General features: G+C 42.7%; 3 protein-coding genes and 1 long non-coding RNA gene across 4 annotated transcripts in view; all 4 read right to left on the bottom strand.

Annotated features, from left to right (window-relative positions):
- Nucleotides 1-220: 220 nt before the first annotated feature.
- On the bottom strand, nucleotides 221-3,450 carry LOC135494532 (uncharacterized). The gene is made up of 2 exons (XM_064782587.1): nucleotides 3,369-3,450; nucleotides 221-3,180 (listed from the first exon to the last, which is right to left on the bottom strand). The coding sequence occupies exons 1-2, from the start codon at nucleotides 3,372-3,374 to the stop codon at nucleotides 1,366-1,368; spliced, it is 1,821 nt and encodes a 606-aa protein (XP_064638657.1). The 5' UTR covers nucleotides 3,375-3,450; the 3' UTR covers nucleotides 221-1,365.
- Nucleotides 3,451-4,632: 1,182 nt separating this feature from the next.
- LOC135495185 (uncharacterized) lies at nucleotides 4,633-7,361 on the bottom strand. Its single transcript, XR_010448535.1, has 6 exons — nucleotides 7,170-7,361; nucleotides 6,797-6,868; nucleotides 6,139-6,196; nucleotides 5,420-5,460; nucleotides 4,999-5,037; nucleotides 4,633-4,710 (listed from the first exon to the last, which is right to left on the bottom strand). It is a non-coding gene; the product is annotated as an uncharacterized LOC135495185 (long non-coding RNA).
- Nucleotides 7,362-9,343: 1,982 nt separating this feature from the next.
- On the bottom strand, nucleotides 9,344-21,508 carry LOC135494380 (retinal guanylyl cyclase 2-like). Its single transcript, XM_064782299.1, has 14 exons — nucleotides 21,335-21,508; nucleotides 19,167-19,292; nucleotides 18,384-18,461; nucleotides 17,541-17,717; nucleotides 15,817-15,973; nucleotides 15,078-15,230; nucleotides 14,735-14,906; nucleotides 14,358-14,498; nucleotides 13,735-13,927; nucleotides 11,954-12,125; nucleotides 11,587-11,685; nucleotides 11,164-11,344; nucleotides 10,381-10,392; nucleotides 9,344-10,187 (listed from the first exon to the last, which is right to left on the bottom strand). Exons 1-14 carry the CDS (start codon nucleotides 21,416-21,418, stop codon nucleotides 9,344-9,346), a joined length of 2,589 nt encoding a protein of 862 aa, XP_064638369.1. The 5' UTR covers nucleotides 21,419-21,508.
- A 1,501-nt stretch (nucleotides 21,509-23,009) lies between these two features.
- Nucleotides 23,010-24,167, bottom strand: part of LOC135494379 (uncharacterized) — a 104,654-nt gene continuing 103,496 nt past the window's right edge. Inside the window, exons 3-4 of the mRNA XM_064782298.1 lie at nucleotides 23,863-24,116; nucleotides 23,010-23,375 (exon numbers count right to left, since the gene is read on the bottom strand). Of these exons, the coding sequence (XP_064638368.1) occupies nucleotides 23,010-23,375; nucleotides 23,863-24,116 (620 nt within the window). The remainder of the gene's footprint in view (nucleotides 23,376-23,862; nucleotides 24,117-24,167) is intronic.

The raw sequence follows: 24,167 nt of genomic DNA, 5'->3' as shown, positions 1-24,167 counted from the left end.
AGGAAGACTGTGGTTGTGACATGCAGAATAAGGACTGGTCCTTGATACGTCTGCATTGGACTGGTGACATACGTTTTGAAGGTGTGGTAACCGGCAGACACTCAGTCTGAGGACGTGAAATTTTACGAGGCATCCGAAGTACGCAGGTCGGTAAAGAAGGAGAGAATGTGCCCCTGAAAGTGTCCAGCACCATTGTACTCGGATTATGGTATTTATTGTATAGTACCCCCACGTATATGGCACGGCTTAACCCGCCGGCCATGAGGGAATTCCTTTATGGCCCAGTGGTTGGCGCCTTGGCCCCAGAATGGAAGTTAAGCAACGTTGAGCGCGGTCAACCTTTGGATCGGTGACCGGCGCGTACAATATATTGTTCTATAGGGCCATGACATAAGCTCCAAGACTATTTGTTCCTCGGACAGTCTATCCTATTAGGACAATTCAAACTTTTACACTGACCGACACAATTCTGACGTATCATGGTGTTTGGTTCAATAGTGGAGAGATTTAAGCGCATAATAGAATCCTTTGTTCTCCTTACATTCTATCCGAGGACATTTTAAACGTCTACACCGGCCGTTGCACAACCATGCGTGATTATTTTAAACAAGGAGTGGGGTCTGGTGTCCTCCGCCCATATCCCCTACTTCCACGGCCAAGCATCCTTGTCTTCTTCCGAGGTCTTTGTGTTGCACTCCCGAGGCCATGTGATTTCGTCATTCTACATGTACACATGCTGACTCCGTGGGGAGGGGGTCGAAGCAGGTACCATTGCGCCCGCAGTTTAGACCTTCATCATTGTACATAGGAAACGCATGAAAGGCACTTTAATAAGCTGTCTCTGTTTTCTCTCCTCCTTTTTTCCTCAAGTCACACGCTATGGCCGTTCATCGCATGGGAACACTGATGAATAGGAACATGAAAGTCATTACACCGACTTGTGTCAGTTTCGCAAACCACTTTCACGTTCGTCCGAGTACCGTGAAAAGAGAAACAGACCAAGGATGGAATGAATGGGGACAGTTTCATAAAGCTGGTCCACAAAGAAGGCCTGGCGAACCATTTGTCATCACAGGCCTATTTCTCGTAACCTTTTCTTTCGCTTTAGAGGTGCCGCCTGAATATATTGAAGCCCAATTCTTAAGTTTTTCCAGTGGTGGGTGTTGGAGATAGAGGGGTTAGAATATTGTTAAAGGCTTCATCATTGGACCACGAATGGGAGCTCTGTACAGGAGCACAACCATAAAAAAACGGTCCCTTAATTGCGTATGTGCAGACTCCAGACTCCGGCTCCAGTGTTTTGATTGTGCGGTGAATAGATGATTTTCAGTAAAGTAACTTTCGACGCATGGCTAATCAACTTTTCTAATCCGAAAGATCTTTGAGTGCCAGCCGTACACGCTTCCAGAACTGCTCCCTCTCTCGCTGCAGGCTGGAGAACTTTGGTTCTGTCATCGGCCATTCGATGCAAGGACAACGCAACCTGCGTAGATCGGCAGGCAAGTCTTCCTTCTTCTTCCCCCAGAGGACGAGCACGAACTTAGAAAGGTTCTCGACACCGCCATTCTCCGACATCTGTTGCCAGTGATGCCGAAGCAACTCCTCGGTTATAACGACAAGGAAGTGTCTGACGCCAAACCCATAGTCCTTGACCTGTTTCCACAGAGGCATAAAGCCAGGGCCGGCCGCCCACTGCAAGGTGATCTTCATGGGATGGCGGTAGAGCTTCTCCTCGATGTGCTGGTCCACCCATCTTTTGACATCCACTTCATCCATGTTGTAAAGGATATAGGCGCCAGTCATCCCCTTTGGAAGCGAGTTTATCCCGCAAAGCCGATTAGGTGGCACCAGCGCACTACGCTCAGTAGCGGCGGATTCTTGTTCCGCCTCCTTCTCAGCTTTAGCTGCCGCTCGCCTCTCCAACAACCAGTGTTTAAAGTTCACCCGGTTGCAATAGACTACTAGCGTAACTAAGGCTAGCAGGACAGCGAAAGCAATGACAGCCACCAAAGCTATCAGTGGTATGTACTGGCTGCATTGCCACCAGTACGGGCTATAGTCAACCACCTTGGTCCCGTACATTGAAACAGGGCCACTGCACAGGATCATGGAGACGTCCACACTGCCACTCCTGGCGTATTCCTGCAACCAGTTGGTAAACCCGAGGAGTTTACAATCACAGTAAAACGAATTGAACATGATATCGAGTCCACCATCGAAGCCTGTTAAAGCGAGTTCATCAATATACATTACCCTGTTAAACGACAAATCCAGGAGCCCATCACTTGCTAGTTTGGGTAGCGATCCATCAAGAATGTAACCGAGATTATTGCCTCGAAGATTTAGATTTTTTAGACGTTTCAAATTTCGCAAGATCGGCAAAATGGTGTTTGTCAACTGTGTTGAACTTAGATCCAAGACTGTCATAGTCTCTTCTTGGTCCTTGAAAAAAAGAGACAAATCACTTTCGCGTTCTAACGCACACAAACTGACCCCGGCGAGATTCAAGTCCTTTAAGCGTGTCAATCCACGGAGGTCATCAATTGCCGGTCCGGTGCACTCACGCAAATCCCTCTCGATTTCTTGATCACCAAGAGAGAAGGTTTCTAGATTTTTCAAGCCGAACAATATTCCATTGTCAAATTGGTCCAATTTATTGCTTTCAAGGTTCAGCTCTGATAAGTTCACAAGGTTTTCGAACGTACCTTCCTGAATTTCATATATTTCGTTACTTAACAAAGTGAGCGACGACAAATTTGTCAATCCTTTGAATACTTCTTTGGTAACCTGGCTTATTCTGTTCGAGTTCAAATCGAGATACTTCAGCCTGCTCAGCTTTTCGAAAACACTAGTCCCTATGTTATTGATATTGCATCTAGATATTATTATGTCCTTCAAGTTTATATTGTTCCCAAAGAATGATTCGGTCAATTCCGCTGACTCAGAGGGACAGTCCCAAATATACAAATACACCAGGTCTCTGCCTATCCAATGAATCCGTGCAGAAATTTCCAGAAGCGAAACTTTGCTGCAGGACAAACTCTTTCCATCTTCGTTCTTCACTTCGTAGCAACCTGTCGAGAACGCCATAGCCTCTGGGTCAGGTCCCCTGCCCAGGGAATACGACAAAAGGAAGAGGAAAATGACGAAGTCCACAAACAGTCTTTTTGGACACACCACCTGAAAGAAACATCACCATACGACATCATCGTAAGATACCATGACGTCTGAAGTTTTATGCGGGGCGAACTAAATGCGGTATTGGTGTGCATGATACATTATAGTGGTTTCGAATAGGCCCTCCCCAGACTACTGCTTTCCATCCACATGACCAAATCGAAGATACATGTACGTACACCAAGCCTTACCATCATTTTCACAGACGTCAGCAAAACATGAAATAAATAGGTAGTGAAACTTCACGGATGTATCATTGTCGATACAATAACGGTTGTACAGTATATGCGGACGATGTATTTAATAGGCCGTCATGTCGATATTAATCATTGCCCATGTCACGAGGCATATGAAATTCTTGACACAGATATTTATAATCTTTCATTAGAGCACTTCCTATATCTGCCTAACAAAGCGTACATTATATTACACTCCGGACGCAGTGGACCGGCCTCGTACCTCACCCTAACCCAACAGGAGATCCAATAAGGATGACGCAATGTACTGCCACGGGAGTCTAACATTATCTACGTGTACTGGTAAATTGCCTTCCCCCAGAAAAGGATATGTAGAGCCACGTTGGCTTGAAAACATCGTCACAAGCGCCGGTGTAGAAGTTTAAAATGTCCGAGGATAGGATGCCCGAGAAACAAAGGATTCTATTATGCGCTTCAATCTCTGAGCTATTGACGGTCAGGGTCTCTATAGAACCATATTGCAGAATACAATAGGGCCGGACACTTTTTCCAGGGGGGCATTTGCTACAGTCACACCGGCGACACGACAAAGTCGCACAGAAACCAAAGCTTAATGTGAGTATTCATACGAGGGAAAAACAATGTTTTATTTTGTGCTGTGCCATCAGGTAAATAAACATGATTATATTCATACCAGAGAAAGACCATTTACCCGAGAGCGTAACCCCATTGTGGGATGGTCTCTCTGAATGTGTCACCCTGGTGATACTGGCTGATGTGTTAATAAGGGAGACGGAGAAGGCTGTGCTATTGTGGGATGGACTCTGAACGGGTCATCTTGGCGATAGTGACTGATGTCTTAATAAAGGGAGACGGATCAGGTTGTGACATTGTGGGATGGTCTCTCTGAATGTGTCGTCCTGGTGATAGTGACTGTGGTCTTAATAAAGGGAGACGGATCAGGTTGTGACATTGTCGGATGGACTCTGAATGTGTCACCATGGTTATAGCATCCTGAGATACAGGTTTTTGATACTCCTACATCGTATACAAAATATCGGAAGGCGGAGTATATTCAAAACCACTGGTTATGTCAGGATGGGTGATAGCGACAGCCATGGTAATGAGGTGAGACGGATCAGGTTGTGCCATTGTGGGATGGTGTCTCTGAACGGGTCATCCAGGGGATCTGGTGTGACTGGTGAGGGATCTGGTTCTAACTGAGAAAATTACCATGGTTACATTTGCACTACTTTTTATTGGCTAATCAGAACTAAACATGATTCGAAGAGATTTGATGTACCCAGTTGCGTTAAGACTTCGTTGCAGGGTCCCACTGAAACGAAAGAATCAAAGCTAAGTCAAGTGCTATAGTTAGATATACATGAAGTGATTCTCTCGTTGAGAAAGTCAATTGGGTTTTTCCTAAATAGGCCATTTGTTGTGCACAGAAATCTATTGGCAAGCCCACAAAGTGTTTTTAGAGCTTTTGGTCAAAACATATTACTTTGTCTTGTAATTGACGATTGTGACACGTACGAGCTGTGGCCTGTATATCTCAGTAGATACTTATTTCTGCAGAGGCCGAGCACTCCAAAACCAATGTACTTCCAAGTACACTCACATTTTCATTCGACCTTGACCTCGTCTCCTCGTTTACTCACTGGAATGAAAAAGATCAAGATAATTATTTTGTCATTGTAATGTTAAATTTCTCAATGTTTGCTAGTGTTTGCGATTGTTTTGAAGTCACTAATGCCCAAATGAAAGGCCCTCTGTAGAAAAGATCACTCAGTGAAACCGCTCACTCTTTTTGAGGGAATTGACCTCTCGTTTCAACAACCAGCATTACTGGGAATCGGAGAAGCGTAATTTTGTTGCGTCTCGCCTTCAAACTTGATGATCCAATTGTTTTTTTTGTGATTCCCGAGGGTAACGCGGGTGGTTGCAGTTGGTCTCCGTTGTGAAGAAAGGTCGCTCATCTAAGTGACCGCCTTTCAAATGAGAGTCTCTGTCCCCAACTTGATAAAGTCACTAGAGTTTACCTTCTTTTTGAAGTTAAAAGTTCTGCTTTCGGAGGCGCAGCCTGCAATCAGAAGGAATCAGTTGCATGTAACAACAAAATCTAAGGGCAGGAAACACAAGTTTCCCACCATCAGCAACACAATTAATGTATCAACTATGCCTATACCAAACCCTTCCCATGGTTTTGAAGGATGGTCACAATCCCGGCCAAACAAAAAATGTCTGTGAGTGTATTATGTATATGAGAGACAATTATCCATGTATGACCGAATTTATCAATGGCGGACACTCGACAACGGCAGAGAGAATGCTAGTGCTTGAAAATAAGTATGCATTGGAGAATGAGAGACAAGTACTTAGCCTTGGAGAGTGGCGTGTCATTAGTGCACAGTTAGAGGAGTCTAATTAAAGGCAATTAGTGCATTTTTTTGCATAACAGGCAACTGATATCAACTTCATATTATTTCATGAAGACATTTTACTGAGACATATACGAAATTTTGAGTTTTACTGAATCAATTTTGTCACATGACGAGTGATATCTCCAATACACCTTTCCAGAAATGGGGCTCTGAGTGTCCGAAATGGTGATGTCATAAGGGGAAACTAGGCCTTATGGTGGAAGGACAAAGGAGATAGTCATGGTTGACCAACACACTTGAATGCCTTTAATGATGGACAAGGGGGAAAAAGTTAGTTCCAATGCAAGCCACCAATTTCGGGAAGCATGTATATATACCTGGATTTGATTAACAAGGAGTTTGGAGCCAGGCAGACGTGTGGCGCCTCTTTTCGCCCTATCGAAGAAAAGACAAAATGCAAGCATTCTAGACAACAGGACCCAAACAAATTGGCAAATTTTTCCGACCGCGGCGCTAATACAAAGTCCGTAATGGAGTATTATCAGCGACACTAAAGACACTGTGCATTGTTGTTGCAATAGCATTCCGCGATGATGACGTCACTGCAGCTGCTGCCCTCTATTTCCCCATCGCTGAATTACAGGAAATGTCGGACAAACATACGGTTTTGTAATGGATTCAGGTTTTGTAATGGATTCAGGCTTTCTAACTAGGGCAGTTAGATTCAATCTGGCACATGTCCGAGTGTTGGAAATACTACATAATTGTTCTGAATATTTCTCTCTCTGACTCTATGGTATCATTCATGCTAAAAACAATGCAGGGTCAAAGATAATTGACTTTGAAATAACTAGCTCAAATGCGTAGAAATAAGTGTCGATGTCCGACTGTCACGTGACTAAAACGTCATCAATATCTTATTCAAATGACCTTGTGAGCTATAAATAGTAACGTCGCGGAATGCTATTATGCATGTTAGACTGTGCAAGCATTACTTAAAGTGGAGCCCTGACAAAGTCAGAAAACCAGACTTACTCATTTCCATCAGTTGCGTCCTCAGTGGCGCCACCCAAGACCAACAGGTTGGCCAAAACAAAGAGAATGAAGCTGTAAAATGTAAAGAAAGCATGTGGTTTTCACATGGAAAATGCTACATGTACATATAGGTCTAGTAGTGACATTCTCGTTGAAACTTCCCCCAACATTGTGTTAAACGTTTAAGAATAAAATCATGCCGTCAAGTGTGAGAGATCTAAAGTCGCCGTTTGCGTGTCCGGAACATGGCGGGAACAAATGACTTGACGGAAAAGTTGATCCATCAGAGAAAAGTGCTCGTTCCAAATACAAATTACATTTTATAAAGGAACAGCGAAATAATCTATGTAAAAAAGGAGGCGTTTTTACTTACATTTTAAAGTTCATAGTTGCAGCTATAATACAATTGTGTTGCACCTGTAACCAGGCATTGAGATATATCCCGGATAGGGAATGGCGCTGCACTAACCAATTAGATCCAACCAGTGTGTAAATCAATAATTTCCATCGGAAGCAACCAATGGAAACCGCTGATACTTTTAAAGTGCGTGCGTCCTTTTGAATCCGGCACAGAACGACACGATTTCCAATACAAAAGACTGGAGTTACATGGATCGCGGGGTTTCACATTGATATCTACATGTGGGTAGTCGTTGAAAAACGCGTGCGTGCGTGCGTTCGTGCTTACATGCGTGCGTACGTGCGTTCGTGCTTACAAGCGAAAAAATGAATTTGAAGCCAAGCATGCTGCACCGCTTAATCGGGCCGCACCTGTGCATCTTCCTGGTATGACTGGCCACTTGACGTTCGATCCGGTGAATTCCTGAATAAAGAACTTTTCCTGACATGCATTCATGCACAGTGCAAAGGAACATTATACCAGCTTTAGTGCACACAAACTACATGTATCATACCCTGAATGATTCGCGCCTAAGGTATGATATTTTGTATCATCTCAGGTGGAATTTTCAAAGTACCAGTGTTCCGGGTATTTCTTCCCAAGACTGAGTTACGGACTAAATTGCCAAGTTTTAAATCATTTTTGTAAAAAAGCTGCATTCGAGACTCGAATTTATTCATAGCTTTTTACTTGATCCTAATAAGTTAACCTTTTCAATATCAGCACCAGCTTTTAAAACAGCTAAATTTAAAATGAACTTTTTAAAAATTTCAAAGATTGAACTCATTATTAATCCTGCATTACGGTCATTTAGAAGGGGACAGACATTAACGGTCGTAATAATCCAATTTACTACATTTTATAAACATTAAGACAGAGCGAAAATCTTCGTAAACGAGAACAAAATATTGACGAAGGAAGTTCAGAATAGGAATCATCTATTTATTTACATATTTTTTACATTATTTACGGTCGATATATCTATAACACATAATTTCGAATACTTGGTGAGAATGTACATGTACCTGTATGAAACAGTAGAAAGAATAGTATCGGCCACGGACACTAGCATAGAAGAATCCTCACGTACGGCGGGCGAGGTACGGAGCAATGAAATATTTTGGTGTAATCAATTTGCGCGGCACTGCACGGGTAGAACCAGCGCGTCGGGGGGAAATCTTAAAAAATCGGCGTCGATGAAATCCCTTAACCTGCTTCGTCATCTTGAACCTCATAGTTTTATACCCCCTTTAAACGTAGCTGGGGTATACATATCCTGATAAGATGCAAAAACCTTATTGATAATGATGGTACTTCGTACGAGTTGCGAAACCTGCCTCGCATTGGCCTTTTGGGAGCTTTGAGAAAACTCCCTTCTCACTCCAGAAACCTTCTTAAAAATGTCAATGAGGAGTTTTCCCGTATTTCTTCTTACATAAAAACAATAAGAATAACAACATCAACAAGAAAAAATGGATTTTACGTCTTTCCGATGGGAAAGAGAAAGATGGACAACGGTTTATTCAGAAGCGAGCTACAACGAACAAAAAGCGAAGAACCTTTGTGGAAAAACAACACCAGGGCTATCAATTAGTTTTTTTATTTATTAGCTGAATTTGCTGAAGCTAATGTAGAATTCGGTTATCATGTGCCTTTTTCTATTTCAAGAGAATGGGCAAAAACTTTGGCATGATGTCAACAGATTAATTTTTTTTCACAAAAAACACCAGCTATTTCACCGAACTCGTCACAGATCCGTCGCAGAAACTGCTAAGATAACATTCAACATGTAGATTTAGAAGGTGCAAAAGGTCGCCACGATACAGTATATGAAAGACGAGGTGGAGTTAAGTGAGAAAACTTCTTACTTATGGTTAACTACGCATCATAGACAGTTATCAATGTGCAAAAATCAGGAGACCATCATTTTGGTTTCGACGTCTTCGCGGAGGGAGCATCGCGCGCAGAGTGACCACACCACGTGCGGACAGAATGACCAAGCCCCGTGCGGACAGAGAGTGACCACGCGAGGCAACGCGAGACCACGAAACAAAATAAAAGCAGACAGTTTCTCACTGCTAATGCTGCCAAGCCATCCTGATAATGATGCTTCTCCGAGATTTGCATATATTCCCTAGATCCAGTCGTCATGACACAGAACCTCTCGGCTGTTGCTTCCCGGACGAATCACGGTTTTTATCCTCCAAATATATCGTGCACGAAGTCGCAGCTTTCAGTTCGCTGTTCAAAGAATGCTTAGGCCTACATTGATTTGACTTGAAACTATTGCTTCCCTCCCGTCTTTGGCTATTTTTCATATCAAGAACACCTTTATGCGAACCACTGCTATCTGTTTTACGCAGAACTGGTTTTACGATATCTGATTTAGAATTTACAGCATTGACACTTTTCGGCATCGTCTGCTGCGTGCGCCTCGTTTCCGGTGACGTCGTCCCATCGTCTGATGATTGCATTTTCCTCAATCGTTCAGATGCGCGTTTTCGCAAAGAACGCAACTGAGATTTACCTGATAAGGGCCGAGATGAATCCTTAGCCTTATGTTTATCTTTCTGCGATTCGCTGCAAAATGTTTGGTCTGTATTTGACACAGGGGCGCTGGAGGTACGACGGGCGGGATTTTCCTGTTTTTTATCAAAGCTCCGCTGAAGTTTCACCGACCCAAACTTTTCACGCATATGTAGTCCGCCGACATCTCGGTTAGTTTCCTGCTCAAACCCTTCCTCAGTCTCCCTCTCATTCGCCTTCTCTTCCTTAAAATCTACTGTCGACCCAATCTCGTCCATATTGTTACACGACCTGCTTGATTGCTTCTTTAAACACTTTCCATTTTGTTCAGCGGCTGTGTCCGAGGTTTTGTCCTCAGCGGTGACACTGCCAGTTCCTAGGGAGGACGTATTCGCGCGGAGACTGTTTCTGACTGTTTGTACGGCATCAGTGAATGATCTATTTCGAGGGAGCAGGCCGAGTATTCTGAAAATAAAAATGGCGAATTGTTAAAATTGTATGAATAATATCTCACGACCAATACCTAATGTGAACGAAGCAAAGACAATATAGATAGACGAATTGCTCAAGCAAGTCTCACTAATAATGGCAAAAATTGCTGGGGAATATTAAGTCTCCTCTAGAGACAACTTAAATGTCACGTGATTCATAAACTTACCCATGGTTATCCCTAATGTAAGCATTAATAGAAAGGAGGAATAATCATGAAGAAATTATCAATGAAGATGAATAAAAAGTTGACAATTCTCTGAACCGCCCGGCTGGTGAAACGGAACGTGGACACTCCTTTGCGACAATTCTTGGATCCCATGAGAATTGTATACAAAAGAATGTCCTCGTTCTGTTTCCTCAGGTCTTATAGCTGGACATCCAGGGAAGTTTCGTTTAAACATACCTTGTATTCACAGCCCACAGCCACAGAATCAAAATATGGACGTAAAATCTTCGGCTCCAAAAAAGAATTTGATCATGATCATGACATTGTAATTGCAATGCGACGACTTCAAGATGTTAATCAAACGAATGATAAATCGGGTTTTCTCTTTTATTTTATTCCATGCTGTATTTTGACTCGCAATTACAAAGGACTGAGACTTTGCAATTGACTTGCTCAACAGAAGAAGTTGCAATTAAAAACCGCATGCGAAACGATTTGCCAGAAATTTTAGTTACTTTGTACAGGGCCTGTATAATTCTTCAAAACAAGATGAGCCAGTGACTTGGTGTGTTTAGATGAACTTTGCATATCTCCTTCAGATAAGTCCATTTAATTTAACACACCAAGTCAGTTACTACTTGTTCTTGATGACCGGCCCAGGTCCTTGCTACCAATTGTGACCCAGCTGTAAGAACTGACGTCACTCACTGAACCATCATGCTAACGTAAAGATATGTCCAGTTATGAGTGGTTCCCAGGTTCAATACTGTTTTAGTTACATACCCACTCATCTCGGGAGGCTCCGGCAGTGGCTTGTCGAACCCGTCTTTGCCAGTCAGCCAGTAGGTCTTGTGCGTCCCCTTCCCTTTTAGCTCCACCTCGCCACGGTATTGGATGTGGAAGCCACCGGGTGGCTGGTTGACCAACAGATCTCTCGTAGTTTCGCTGATATGGATCCGGAAAGCTGCAAGGAGAAGGGCGAGAGGGAAAGGTAATTCTAACAAATAGGTTCAATGCGTTATCTTCCCCCTTCGACATTTTTTCGGAATACGACTATCACCACACAGGGTTGGCGCTACCGCTCGCATTTGCGCCAGTTGCGCAAAGATGGACTGGCGAGAGTAGAAACAGGACTAAAAAATGTCGAAGGGAATTTTTTGTAGCTCCAATCCTGCCCTGCTAGGTATTTTTCTCTCGAAGGCTTACCTGCACCAGTTGATTCCATTCTTGAAGCGGTGTTGACCGTGTCTCCGAAGAGACAGTACCTTGGCATAGTCAGACCCACCACGCCAGCCACGCATGGACCTGCATAAAACGAGATGAAGACATTACACAATAAATAATGTGAATTACTCCATATTCCCAAAAAACACTGGAAATGAAGCAATCACTAAGAAGCGATGGAAAAGATCTTGCGAAGAAAGTTGCTCGACAAATTGGTGTCACTACACCAATCTCTAAGCAACGACACTTGTAAACGTTGCTAAGTGTAGGGTTCCTTATTTTTCGGCAATATCGTACTTTTTACTCCGAAGTGAATATGTTTTGGCCTCTCATTGGAGATGGTACTCACCAGTATGTAGCCCAATGCGCAGCCTCAGTGGTACTTCTGGCATATGGTGGATCTTGAATTTCGCGCAGTCACTGAGCAGGTCGAGGGCCATGAGGCAGATGGCTTGTGCGTGATGCTTGATTCTCACTGGGAGGCCACTGGCAACCATATATGCATCACCAATAGTTTCAACCTGAAGATGAATTTGAGGTCAATGTGAGCAACGATCCATTTAGAGTCTTGCCCCATTCTGATGCATGTATCATTTTGAAAATTTATTTGGCCGAAATATACCGTTGCTGTCTTGCATCGGAGAGAATTGTACCTCGGAGGAGGAAAATTAGTTTACTTACTGATCAGTGAATTGAGAAAAAAGCCTTTAGATGCAAAATGACTCTGATTAATAATCACAGAGTCACTTAGTACTGTAGAAACTCTCATATATAGACAGCCTCGGGGCTGACAAATGCTGTCCTTAATAGAGAGGTCACCTGATTACAGAGGTCAAATCGTATAGAACCAGGCTATATGGGATCGAAATCACTGTCCCTGACAGTGTCCGTCCTCGTACTTTTATAATACTGTCAAACATAGTGTCCCATTATCTCAAACTTACCTTATAGACCCCGTATTTTCTATAATGCTGTCAAACACATAGTAGTGTCACATCACAGACATACCTTAGGCTGACGTTACATAGGCCTCATTCGTTCACTTCCCACATGTCATGTTCCCCATAATGCGTTCGTTCCTCACTGAATGCATGCCACAAGGCCGTGCATTCACCGAGGAACGTTAAGTAAAGCTCGAACGTGACATGTGGGAAGTGAACGAATGAGGCCTATGTAACGTCAGCCTTATAGACAACGTATCTCTCTATAATGCTGTCAAACATAGTGTCCTATTATAAAAAACTTACCTTATAGACCCCGTATTTTCTATAATGCTGTCAAACACATAGTAGTGTCACATCACAGACATACCTTATAGACCCCGTATCTCTCTGTAATGCTGTCAAACATAGTGTCCTATTATATCAAACATACCTTATAGACCTCGTATCTCTCTATAATGCTGTCAAACATAGTGTCCTATTATCACAAACATACCTTATAGACCTCGTATCTCTCTATAATGCTGTCAAACATAGTGTCCTATTATCAAAAACATACCTTATAGACCTCGTATTTTTCTATAATGCTGTCAAACATAGTGTCCTATTATCAAAAACATACCTTATAGACCTCGTATTTCTCTATAATGCTGTCAAACATAGTGTCCTATTATCACAAACATACCTTATAGACCTCGTATTTTTCTATAATGCTGTCAAACATAGTGTCCTATTATATCAAACATACCTTATAGACCTCGTATTTTTCTATAATGCTGTCAAACATAGTGTCCTACTATATTAAACATACCTTATAGACCTCGTATTTTTCTATAATGCTGTAAAACATAGTGTCCTATTATCACAAACATACCTTATAGACCCCGTATTTTTCTATAATGCTGTCAAACATAGTGTCCTATTATCACAAACATACCTTATAGACCTCGTATTTTGCTATAATGCTGTCAAACATAGTGTCCTGTTATCAAAAACATACCTTATAGACCTCGTATTTTTCTATAATGCTGTCAAACATAGTGTCCTATTATCACAAACATACCTTATAGACCTCGTATTTTTCTATAATGCTGTCAAACATAGTGTCCTATTATCACAAACATACCTTATAGACCTCGTATTTTTCTATGATGCTGTCAAACATAGTGTCCTACTATATCAAACATACCTTATAGACCTCGTATTTTTCTATAATGCTGTCAAACATAGTGTACAACTCGTTGAGAAGAGCTACAACTTGCATAGGATTTGACATGGCCGAGATGGTTGTAAACCCAACAATGTCGCTGAAGTAGATTGTCACTTCGTTGTAAGATTCCGCTTCGACTGGGGTCCCCATCATGAGACTCTTGGCTACCATTCTGAAAAGATAAGCGACTCTGACTGGACTTACGATACAAGTCGATAAGGGATAACGTTGATGACGATATTTAGGCCATTACGATATTTTGGAACAGATGACTGTTAGAGCGTCACTTATAAGGAAAGTATATGGCTGTGCTTCTAACAGACATAGCAAGCAAGCAAGCACCTATTGATTATCCGTTTAAGAGTCTACATGCTATCCGGCTAGGAAAGTTTCTGCTCTGCTGATGGTATTGAAATGTGACTCTTTCTATCATGGACTTTTGACATAATAATTGAAATTGCCACTTTTCACAGCCACGCTCCTGTCAAACCATCCTTGAAAAGTTATTGCCAAAAACCGTCTGGTGGACGACAGTATGATTTCACTGTAACGTTATTCTCTCAAAGATTGTCATCAGACACTTGGAATAAAACAAGACTCACGGAGGTAACATCCGACTTATAAGATGCTCCGTCTTCTTTTTCTCTTCAGCCAACGCGTCCGTCCTGTCCTTGACCAACTCCTCAAGATCATTGGAGTACTTCTCCAACATTTTAAACATGGTATCCACTATGTTCATTTTCCTGTACACGAAATGATAAAAAAACAAATATTTACAAGCCCCACCAGTCCAAGCAGATTTGACTGCGAAACGAGACTCAAGATGAGATAAATGTGTGTGCGTGACGTTGATTATATCGTTAATGATAGCTTACTACCGCAATCAGAGTCGATTCCCTTCAGGAACCGAGTCAAAGTTCCGAGTGCCACAATCAGGTAAATGATACACTTTGAAGAAAGAGCCGCAACTCTGACTTACTTCCCCTTGTTAAGATCCTTGAACTCCTGGTAGATACTCTCAAAGTCTGGCCTGATATCAGGATTCTCTGTCCAGCATTGCTTCATGATTTGTATATACTGCGGAGGTGCGGCCTGTTGGGAGACGGACGGTCTGCAAAGGGGAGGAGGCTTTCGTACTTTGCGGATGATTTCTGAAAAGAATCGGCAAAGTTGCATGAAGGATGACAAGCCAACCATCGTTCGGATCTATTTCGCTTTTGCGTGTAGTCGCGTTAACGACTAAAGAGGTTTGTTTCATCAGCTCACTTCAACTTACATGTAGCAAAACCCAAAGTTGATCAAACGAATTCGCCAAAGATTACCTTCGGGTTCGAGATCCAACATACAAAATGGCATCCCTCGCATGATCACTTCTTGCAGTATGATGCCAAAGCTGTACACGTCGCCCTTCTGCGAGCCTCGGAATGGGACGTTCGGAGGATCCCGGAGATGTTCTGGGGCGGTCCACAGCAGATCTGGAAGCAACAAAATTAGGAGCTAACGTGTGCGAGGGGAGGAGGATACGACAGACTCTAGTTTTTCTGTTTATACATTGGCATGGTACAGTGTATCTCCTTTTCCCATTATTCTTTGCATCATTGTATAGTACATGTGTGGTCCTGTTCCTGTGGCTGGTGGAAGTTACTTTACACCGTTCTGGCCCGTAAATGCCCCGCAATCTAACAGGAAAACATTCAAAGCAAAACATCAGGCCCGTAGCTGAGGTTTTCGGTGACGGGACGCATAACACCTATTTTTTCCTCCATCAATCTGACAATCGGCAAAATTCTGCATGAAAAAGATGTTTTTGGTTATCCTTTGGGATCATTTGCTCCTTCCCCCCCCCCCCCCGCTACGACCTTAACTATTGCTGTGGGTGTCTTTACTTCTGACCAGCACTGTGCACCTACTCTTTGCGTTATAAGGTAGTTTTGACCGACCTTGTAGTTAACGTTCGTCACTTATGGATTCAACTCATTTGGCATGCAAACACATAGAAACGCCGGGAGAAGAGTAGGCGTAAGTGCGTGCTCGTGCCTGTGATATGTACTGTTCACCTACCCTTGGCCTTGTAATCTGGCTTGGACTGGTATCTTTCGTAGATCAATGGAAGGCCATAATCTGTGATTTTTAAAACCCATCGGCTGTCGATGACACAGTTTCCTGACTTGAGGTAGCCGTGGTGCTTGATTGGGGTGGTGTGGAGATACCGTGCACCCTGTAATGGGTAAAGAAAAGGAATGTCAATAGCTCCTTTGTCTTTATCCTGTATTACCTCAGTAGGTTGTATCATTACATGTAGTTCTCTCAGTGTCTTCATCTTGTCTCTGTCTTAGTAGCCTGTATCTGTATTTATCAAGTCTCCTGTCTTCGCCTTTAGTAACTTGTGTCATTAGTTCGTCCGCGTCCTGTCCTGCCTTAGTAGGTTGCGCCATGTCTTTCCCTTACCAATCGTTGTCCAACGACATAATCTCGCCGACAGTTACCTTTGTTAGCTCCCAGTTAATGATCGATCGCAGTTCTGTCATCAACGGGACGCTTCCGATATTGATTCAAGGCACTTTCTGGGTGAAGACAGCTTGAATATCCGTATCAAGTCATGCAAAAATTTGTTACATTGAGTCCTCGACACTGATTGACTCCTAGATGACAGTACGTACCGAGGAGTTCGATCTCTCATCGAACTCGAATCGGTTCACCGAGCAATTTCTTGTAACTAATGAAACTGGAACGGTTGGATGGTTGGTTGATGCAGAATACTTCAATAAAGTGTCAGGCAACTAGGGACCGTATAGTTTCAACATCAAAGCCAACGCCTCTTACGAAAGGCGCGCGTTGGGACAGAGCTCTCTCTCTCTCTCTCTCTGGTAACGAGCCAATTACGCACAACTGGAACTTAAACACATTCTTCGATCAACCCAGTCTTTCATTGAAAGATACTGATCAGCTGAACCAGAGTCTTTTGATAAATCATTGTATTGCACTGCAGCTCATGAGAAAATGTACTTCATCACGGCTTCCAGTAAGTTGCCCGAGAGAGCTGTGGGATCAAAGGAAACTGGCCGTTACCGGACACATTATTGGAAGATTTTGGTTGACGCAGAGAAGTAATGGCACTGGCTGACACATTGCAGTCATCCTGGCGCCAGTTGTTTTCAATATACCCCGCCTCTCTATATTTCAATTTGTATATGAGGTAAGAGTTTCAAAAAACAGTATTTCAGGGTGATGCACAATCGCTGCTTCAGCTTCCCCCGGAACTAGAGTGATATTTTTCCAGACACGAGGCACCTTGACCACCGACAATTCTCTTTCAATGTTGTGCACGTGCGCATCTCCCTGTTCACGCGGAAAAGCTACTCGCGGCCGAGCCAATCGGGTAGCTAATCGAACCGATTTGCCGACCCGATGCCTGCTGAGTTGTGTTCTATATTCGATATGTCAAGAGGAAAGTGGATTGATGGGAATTGGATAATCGATTTCGTTGCAATAGAACTCAGCCATGCAGCGCCTCGAAAACTATTTACAAATAATTCGATTCACTTTTCGCGATGCTCATTGGAAAAGTGAAGACTATTGGGGCGAATGCGAATCAGATAAGTCAGCAGTGACAACTTAAACGACTTAGCAAGCTTGATATTTCATGCTGTTTTCTATCTGGCCCAGCTGAAGTTCACGGTCAAAAACGGAATGGCTGGACATCCTAATTGCACCGCACAAATAATTACAGCTAGAGGTATCAGCCCGAAGACCGTCACCGTAGGAGAAGCAAAACAGGCCCTTACCCGAACCAGATCAGTCAGCAGCGACAATTTGAAGGACCAGTCTAACTTGATGTTATCATCATGGATAATGTCCTCTAGGCTGCCCCGGCTGCAGTACTCGGTCACGATGGACGGATTGGTCGGGTCGACGAAGCAACCCACGAAGGCATTCAAATTCTCGTGGCGGAGGTCTCGGAACTATGAAAAGAAATGAAGAAACCATGTTTGCAATGTTTCTGCTGGAAACAGTAGGAACCTAGTACGCTTTAATAATGCAGGTTCCCACTGAATGCGATTACTGGAACGCACGTCTCGGATTGGTTGATTCATATTGCACGCAAACGAACTCCTTAAAAGTACATTACAACAGACATTACTTCATCCTCCGGCTTGGCTTTTTTTTCGCCATTTCATGGTAATTGATCAATTTCTCTTATATTGGTGAGACTAGAGTATGATACCAAGAAGCTCTCCCTCCGGTCATATAGAATTCTCACAGCCCGTTTATATTCATATCAATGTGTGCTACAAAATACGTCCCAAACAATCTCCAAATGATCTTTATCTGCCAATTCCAGCTGACGCCGCCAACAGAATCAGACTCGGCCATTTTCCATCGGACGCCATTGGCAATGAGTTCGATCTTTTGACTTCGCGCAGATGTCATGGGCATCTGGTCTACTTCCATTTCTCCGGGAGCAATCGCTTTGAATCGCACGCGCGTCTGAGTGATGGGATTTCGATAACAACGATGACGCACTCTCAATAAACTAATAGCTCTAGTTCTTTGAAAGACATAACGGTTTACGATAAGTACATCTGTATACCCCCTTACTGCATTATGCATAATCAATAAAGACTTACCACTTTCAAGTGATGCATGGTTTTATGTTTCACTTCGAAGTTATGAATATTCAGTTTCTTCAGATGTACAATATCACCCTGGAAAGAAGGAAAGATGGCTAAAATTGTAGAGGTTATAGATTAGTTTCAATGCGCCCATGTTGTCGAAGCCCGAGATCTAAAATTGAGATTTTCGACCGCAGTAGGTGATATCTAGTTTTCTCGGCGCCTTTAGGTAACCTGTTTCAGGCTGTGCGCGACTGAGGCGCGTAGTCAAAATCGTTGAACCAGGCATATGCCAAGGACATCACCTATTCATAACCAACGCGCACTTCCGTCAATATTGTAAACGTGTCATTTCAACATGCGCTTCATTACCGTGAGTGTCCATCACATCACTACTCAAGGACCAGACGCCTTTAATCACGGATGCCAGTGGTCACTTTGACTCATTAAAACCTAATAACGAAGATAATGACACCCGCCACTGGGGGATTTTCGAAGCGGATCTCTTCATCAATCGCCTCGCCAACGAGCGATTTTTGTCGCTCTGACTTGCGATTATAATCGCCGCTGCGATCATGGTTCAGATCGCCATGTTGTATCCATGAATTTTTATGCGTGGTTGCCATTTTGTTGGAGGGCCTATATGCCAGCAATAAATTATAGTCATCGCTCATTTGCGGGCTCTTTTGTACAACGAGTGTATGCGGCGTCACGGAAATACTTTGATATATTTGCTCCAGACTTTAACTGAGAAAGCAAAGTCCCCAAAATAAAAACATTTCTTGAAATAAACCTTACATTATATCTTGCACTGTCCGACACATCACCAAACTCATCGCTGAAGTTACTGAACGATTTCGACGGGTCCGTGGAGGCCTTGAGCAGGTCCGGCTTCTCTATCTGAGGCGACGAGCTCCGAACACTCTGCAAGAAGGAAGTGACTGGTATTACCATTTGGCAGACACTGACTCCTACATCGTCCATCACATATCACACGTACCTGGTGGTTCTAAAGCACAAAATTCACATCTGTCATCAGTAATGGTTTTCTCTTTCAGTTATTGCCATAAGAAACTTTCACTTCAACATAAGATTTAAAGACTGCGTTAATGCCAACGAGGCTTTGCACAATGGCGATGTTAGCAAAATAAAAAGATTGACGCAATTTTATTTTCTGACATGTAAGTCTCAGCAACATGAATTATGGCAAACGTGTTTCTCTTATCAGCTATCGGTGGACTTAATAGGCCAGTGTCGAATTTTTAGGGAAACAAAATTCTTTGCATTCGTTTGAAAGTGTTAATTAAGTTAGGTTCAAAAGTGTTTTTTTCACATATGGCCAAAATCTTGTCAATGAGAAAAAACAGATTCTTGGAATTCGCTTCAAAGTGGTCAGTTAGGTTCAAAAGTGCAATTTTTCACATTTTGGCCAAAATCTTAGAGTCTGGCCTTTCGGTTGCAACCTGAGTCGTGTCTGCTGTCTGTTGCCGTGGCACTGTCATCCGTTTTTAGCTTCCAGAAGAAATACTGGCCGCCAAACTCTTTCCATCTCATCAGGCAGTTGATCCCGGTTGATCCAAGACTTCAGATCCGAAACTTGCAGACCCCTGTTAAGAAGTCATTCCGATTCGCACACCCGAGTACTTCTCCCTGCGCGCCATTTGCCCCCAGACAATTGCCAATAAGAGATTGATGGAAAAGTACGCGTCATTGATAACAAATGTCGTTTCTGCATGATTATCGGCCAATTTTGCCTGTCCTGGGATGGACGTTAAGCCAGTGCGCCATAACAAGATAACTAAAGTACCAGTACTTTGGTTTGTCAAGACCGCCTTCATAAAATCTCTGGCGGTCGTTATGCCAGCACAATATGGGGTCATACGACCATTATATTATACGTGTACGTGTTCTCGGGGGGGGGGGGGGGGTCACATTGGGTGTCATGGGTTCAAGGTCAATGCTTTTGAGACATTTGAAATACCAAATTATCCAAGGATTGCTCGATTCTCGAGTGAATTATCTGCACAGAAATGAAGGCGAATTGTTTAATATCCCAGCGGTATCGACAACCATGACCACAGGAGATTAGATTATCATGATATTTTACGAGTCTGAAGAGTCGAATACCATAGAATATACAGAAGCAACGGTCATGCCTTCAGCCACGCTAAGAAGAAGAAGAAAGACACCTATATTTTTTCCATTAGGGGGAGTTGTTTGTTGACATCTTCAAATATTTTAAAACTATAAATGACTATTCCTAGTCATAAATCAATTTTTGAAGACTCCTTACAGTTCATCTTCGACGTAGAACAATGTCATCCATCTCACACGACCGTTAGAACACCCAGCACATCATAAAAAAAGTCGGAATAATTTGCGAAAGTCGGCGACCGCCGCAGATTTGATCTCAGCAAATGAGTTGGTATGCTTGCAGAACGGAACTAGAGGCGTGTTATCTTGTGGCTGCTGTGACAATAGTGCAATTGCTAACCATGAATTCTCTATCAGCTGTCTAGCCAGAGCATGCAGCGTGATAGAATGCGAGGCCAAGAGGCCAAAAGCCCGTTCGATGTTGCGTAGCCCGATATCTTACACTGCCGGGAGCGTAATTTTGTTCGTTATCCCGACAGAAATTATTTTGTCGTGGCACGGTCTTTCTTCGGAATGTACGAAGTGGTGATTTCTGTATATGGTATATCCGACGGGACAAACTCAATTTTTCATCAAAACGGCCGATTTCATTTATAAATTACACATTATCTGATCATTATTATGCACTTGCTGATGTAATTTTACAAACAATTTCGTGTATGAAAATCGACTCACAAATGTAACGCAGGTGTCTGCACGTGCCACTCTACATGTAGTTGCTGCGAAACATTTTTTCCTGTGGCCTTCAAAGATCTTGAACCACAAGATAAATAGTGTAACCAGAGTCGTTGAAAAACTCTGGTTTAACCTACCTTGAAACTCTTCGAGAAGTTCCTTGTCTGTACGAAGATGAGATCGTCGCCCGTCAGGAGGATTTTGTTGGGCCCTTTCGCCATCTCCTTGCGGATAAGGTTCTTCCTGATAAAATAGGCCACAAAGATGGCGGACGCGACCAGGACAAGCGCCCCCACTGCTATGAGTGCCACGTAGGACAGGTTTAAAGCTGGAATGGAAAGCAGGTACTAACTAGGGTCAAGAAACTGGTAATAACAGGGACTTTCCGCAAGTTCAAAATTCATGCCCGTATTGCGTATCCGTATCGTTGATACGTATGGTGTTTTCTGGCACATTCCCGATGCCCGATATGCCATTGGTACAGTGATTTACATGGAAATTATACTTGATTGAGAAGTTACATGGAAGAATCATTTTCATTGTACAGGATGGGAAAATGTCATACGTAAATTTGATAGCGATCGGCGTAAGACGGGCGTAAATTTTGAACTTGCCGAAAGTCCCTAATCTCGCGCAGCGTGTCGCGCGCATGTGGCAACCCATCACCTCAGTCACGATTCGATCATTTTCTACAACCCGAGGGCCTAAATCCCAGGGATTATTAAATTACCTTTTTTAATTAAAGGTTAATTATCAAGTCAGACCCGAGGCAGTTTCATTTTAGACTGTGATTACATAATCTAACTGTATTTACGTAGTGATGCACTGTTAATAGTACGCCTCAGGTGATAGAGAGACCTGCCCGTGAATTACTCTTTTAAGATTAGTGATTTACACCTTTAAGATTGCTTGATTTACCTGTAAATTAGTTGGTTAATGTACATCATGAATACAGATTGAGTAACCGTTACTGCACCAAACAGATGCGACACCAACGTTCGCGTTTTGACTACGTTTTCTGATCAGACGCACATTGCGCTCCCTGAATTATAGGTCCTAGATGGGGTTTGAGTTATGTTTTTCTGTAGTCTGGACTATTCAGAAACAGAAAGTAGGTCATCGCCACCTAGATTTTGAGTATAAACAAGGGCATAGGCCTAATGTGAAAAGTCAGGATTTCCCCAAATTTGTGTTATTTTTAGAGCAAAAATGGGCCAACTGATACACTGCCTCCTAGCAGCACAAACCTGAATAAAAAAATTCACCCCAAACTCTACCTCAAAAATATTTAATCTAATCTAAACTAACTCACTCTAAACTATTCGCATTAATATCAATATATAAGATAAAGAGATACAATTATAGGCCCTGCAGTGTTAAAAAGGGCTGGTAGTATACATCGATGCACACCGACTGTACGAGGGATTTAATAGCATTCCGCGACGTTACTATTTATAGCTCACAAGGTCATTTGAATAAGATATTGATGACGTTTTATTCACGTGACAGTCGGACATCGACACTTATTTTTACGCATTTGAGCTTATTTCAAAGTCAATTATCTTTGACCCTGCATTGTTTTTAGCATGAATGATACCATAGAGTCAGAGAGAGAAATATTCAGAACAATTATGTAGTATTTCCAACACTCGGACATGTGCCAGATTGAATCTAACTGCCCTAGTTGGAAAGCCTGAATCCATTACGAAACCGCATGTTTGTCCGACATTGCCTGTAATTCAGCGATGGGGAAATAGAGGGCAGCAGCTGCAGTGACCTCATTATCGCGGAATGCTATTGCACCACCTTATCTTACCCTTTACACATGGACACATACTCACCACTGGTGTTGCAGTTATCTTCTAAGAAACACTCGTCACGCCCAATTATGTCACGCCAGAAGTCAACGGCCTGTACAAGTTCAACACTATTATTCACACTATGTACACGGAGCAGAGGTATACACATATAATCGAATAACACAAAGTCTTGGACGATTTGAGCATTTTTGTCCATTTGTATGACGATTTTCCCCGTAGATGTAAAGTTTGTCCCCTGCATATTCATTTGCAATGCCGTGCCATCGAGTGGGTTTCCTCCTTCTGTTATGGTCTTTGAGATGGCACCGTAGAGAAGCAGAACAGCGTCGTGCATATTTTGTTGTACATTGATAGCGTTCTGAAAAAAGCACATTAATTGAAGATTCAATTTGGGTTAAAAATACTCGACGATACGAATTAGATTGGACATTTTGGGAGAACGGCAGAAACCTTCTTAATTTGACCTTCACCTGCAGACATTTTGAATATCTTTATAACCAATCAAAGGCCACGCTATTTTAAAATAATCTCATTGATCCAATCAGAGCAGACTTCAGAACAGTCGTGGATGTAACAGCAGTTACTATTCGCCACTTCCCTCAAAAGCATGGCAATGGTGGAGTACAGGGCTTCTGCTTCGCCGACATCTAGACCGAACTGACAGGAAGACTCAAACTGCACATGCAGATGTGTTTTAAACGCCTCATGATTGGTCGATTACAATTTGAAATCCTACAGTCTAAATGACGATGTCTGGCTCCGACAAAGTCTGACTGTATGACTAAGGAGGCTACAACAATGTAATTTTCATCAAAACTAAAATGGTTGTTTTAACAGAATCGTACCTTTAAAACGTCATCTCGTAGATTTATCCCAGGGTACGCCGTCCCAAATAAAAGTACATTCTTCATGGTCTTGTTGAAGTTATCCGTTTGAGAAATGGCGGCGTAGGATGACCTACAAACATCCATGATGGCCGCCATCTCAGTCACGTGGACCGGTTGCATTAATATTATTGCGTAATTCCAACTGGACATTGTTTGTTCAGCAGCGAGAAGAAAGTGGGCTGTTTCAGCTGGGCCCATGCAGAGGATGAATGCTGCAACGACAGAGAGAAAGATGGCTTTAGGAAAATATTCCATGATATTCC

This window comes from Lineus longissimus, chromosome 10 (assembly GCF_910592395.1).
Source record: "Lineus longissimus chromosome 10, tnLinLong1.2, whole genome shotgun sequence".
NCBI lineage: Eukaryota > Metazoa > Nemertea > Pilidiophora > Heteronemertea > Lineidae > Lineus > Lineus longissimus.
This window is presented reverse-complemented; position numbering and strand designations above follow the sequence as displayed.

Bases quoted from the DNA above. Each gene is read 5' to 3' on its own strand.
- LOC135494380 (XM_064782299.1), bottom strand. From the start codon at position 21,418: ATGGCGAAAGGGCCCAACAAAATCCTCCTGACGGGCGACGATCTCATC. The intron at 17,718-18,383 runs GTAAGTCTTTAT...TTCTTTTCATAG, and splicing joins CCATGCATCACTTGAAAGTG to TTCCGAGACCTCCGCCACGA. The intron at 15,231-15,816 runs GTAGGTGAACAG...TGTTGCTTCCAG, and splicing joins GCCAGATTACAAGGCCAAGG to ATCTGCTGTGGACCGCCCCA.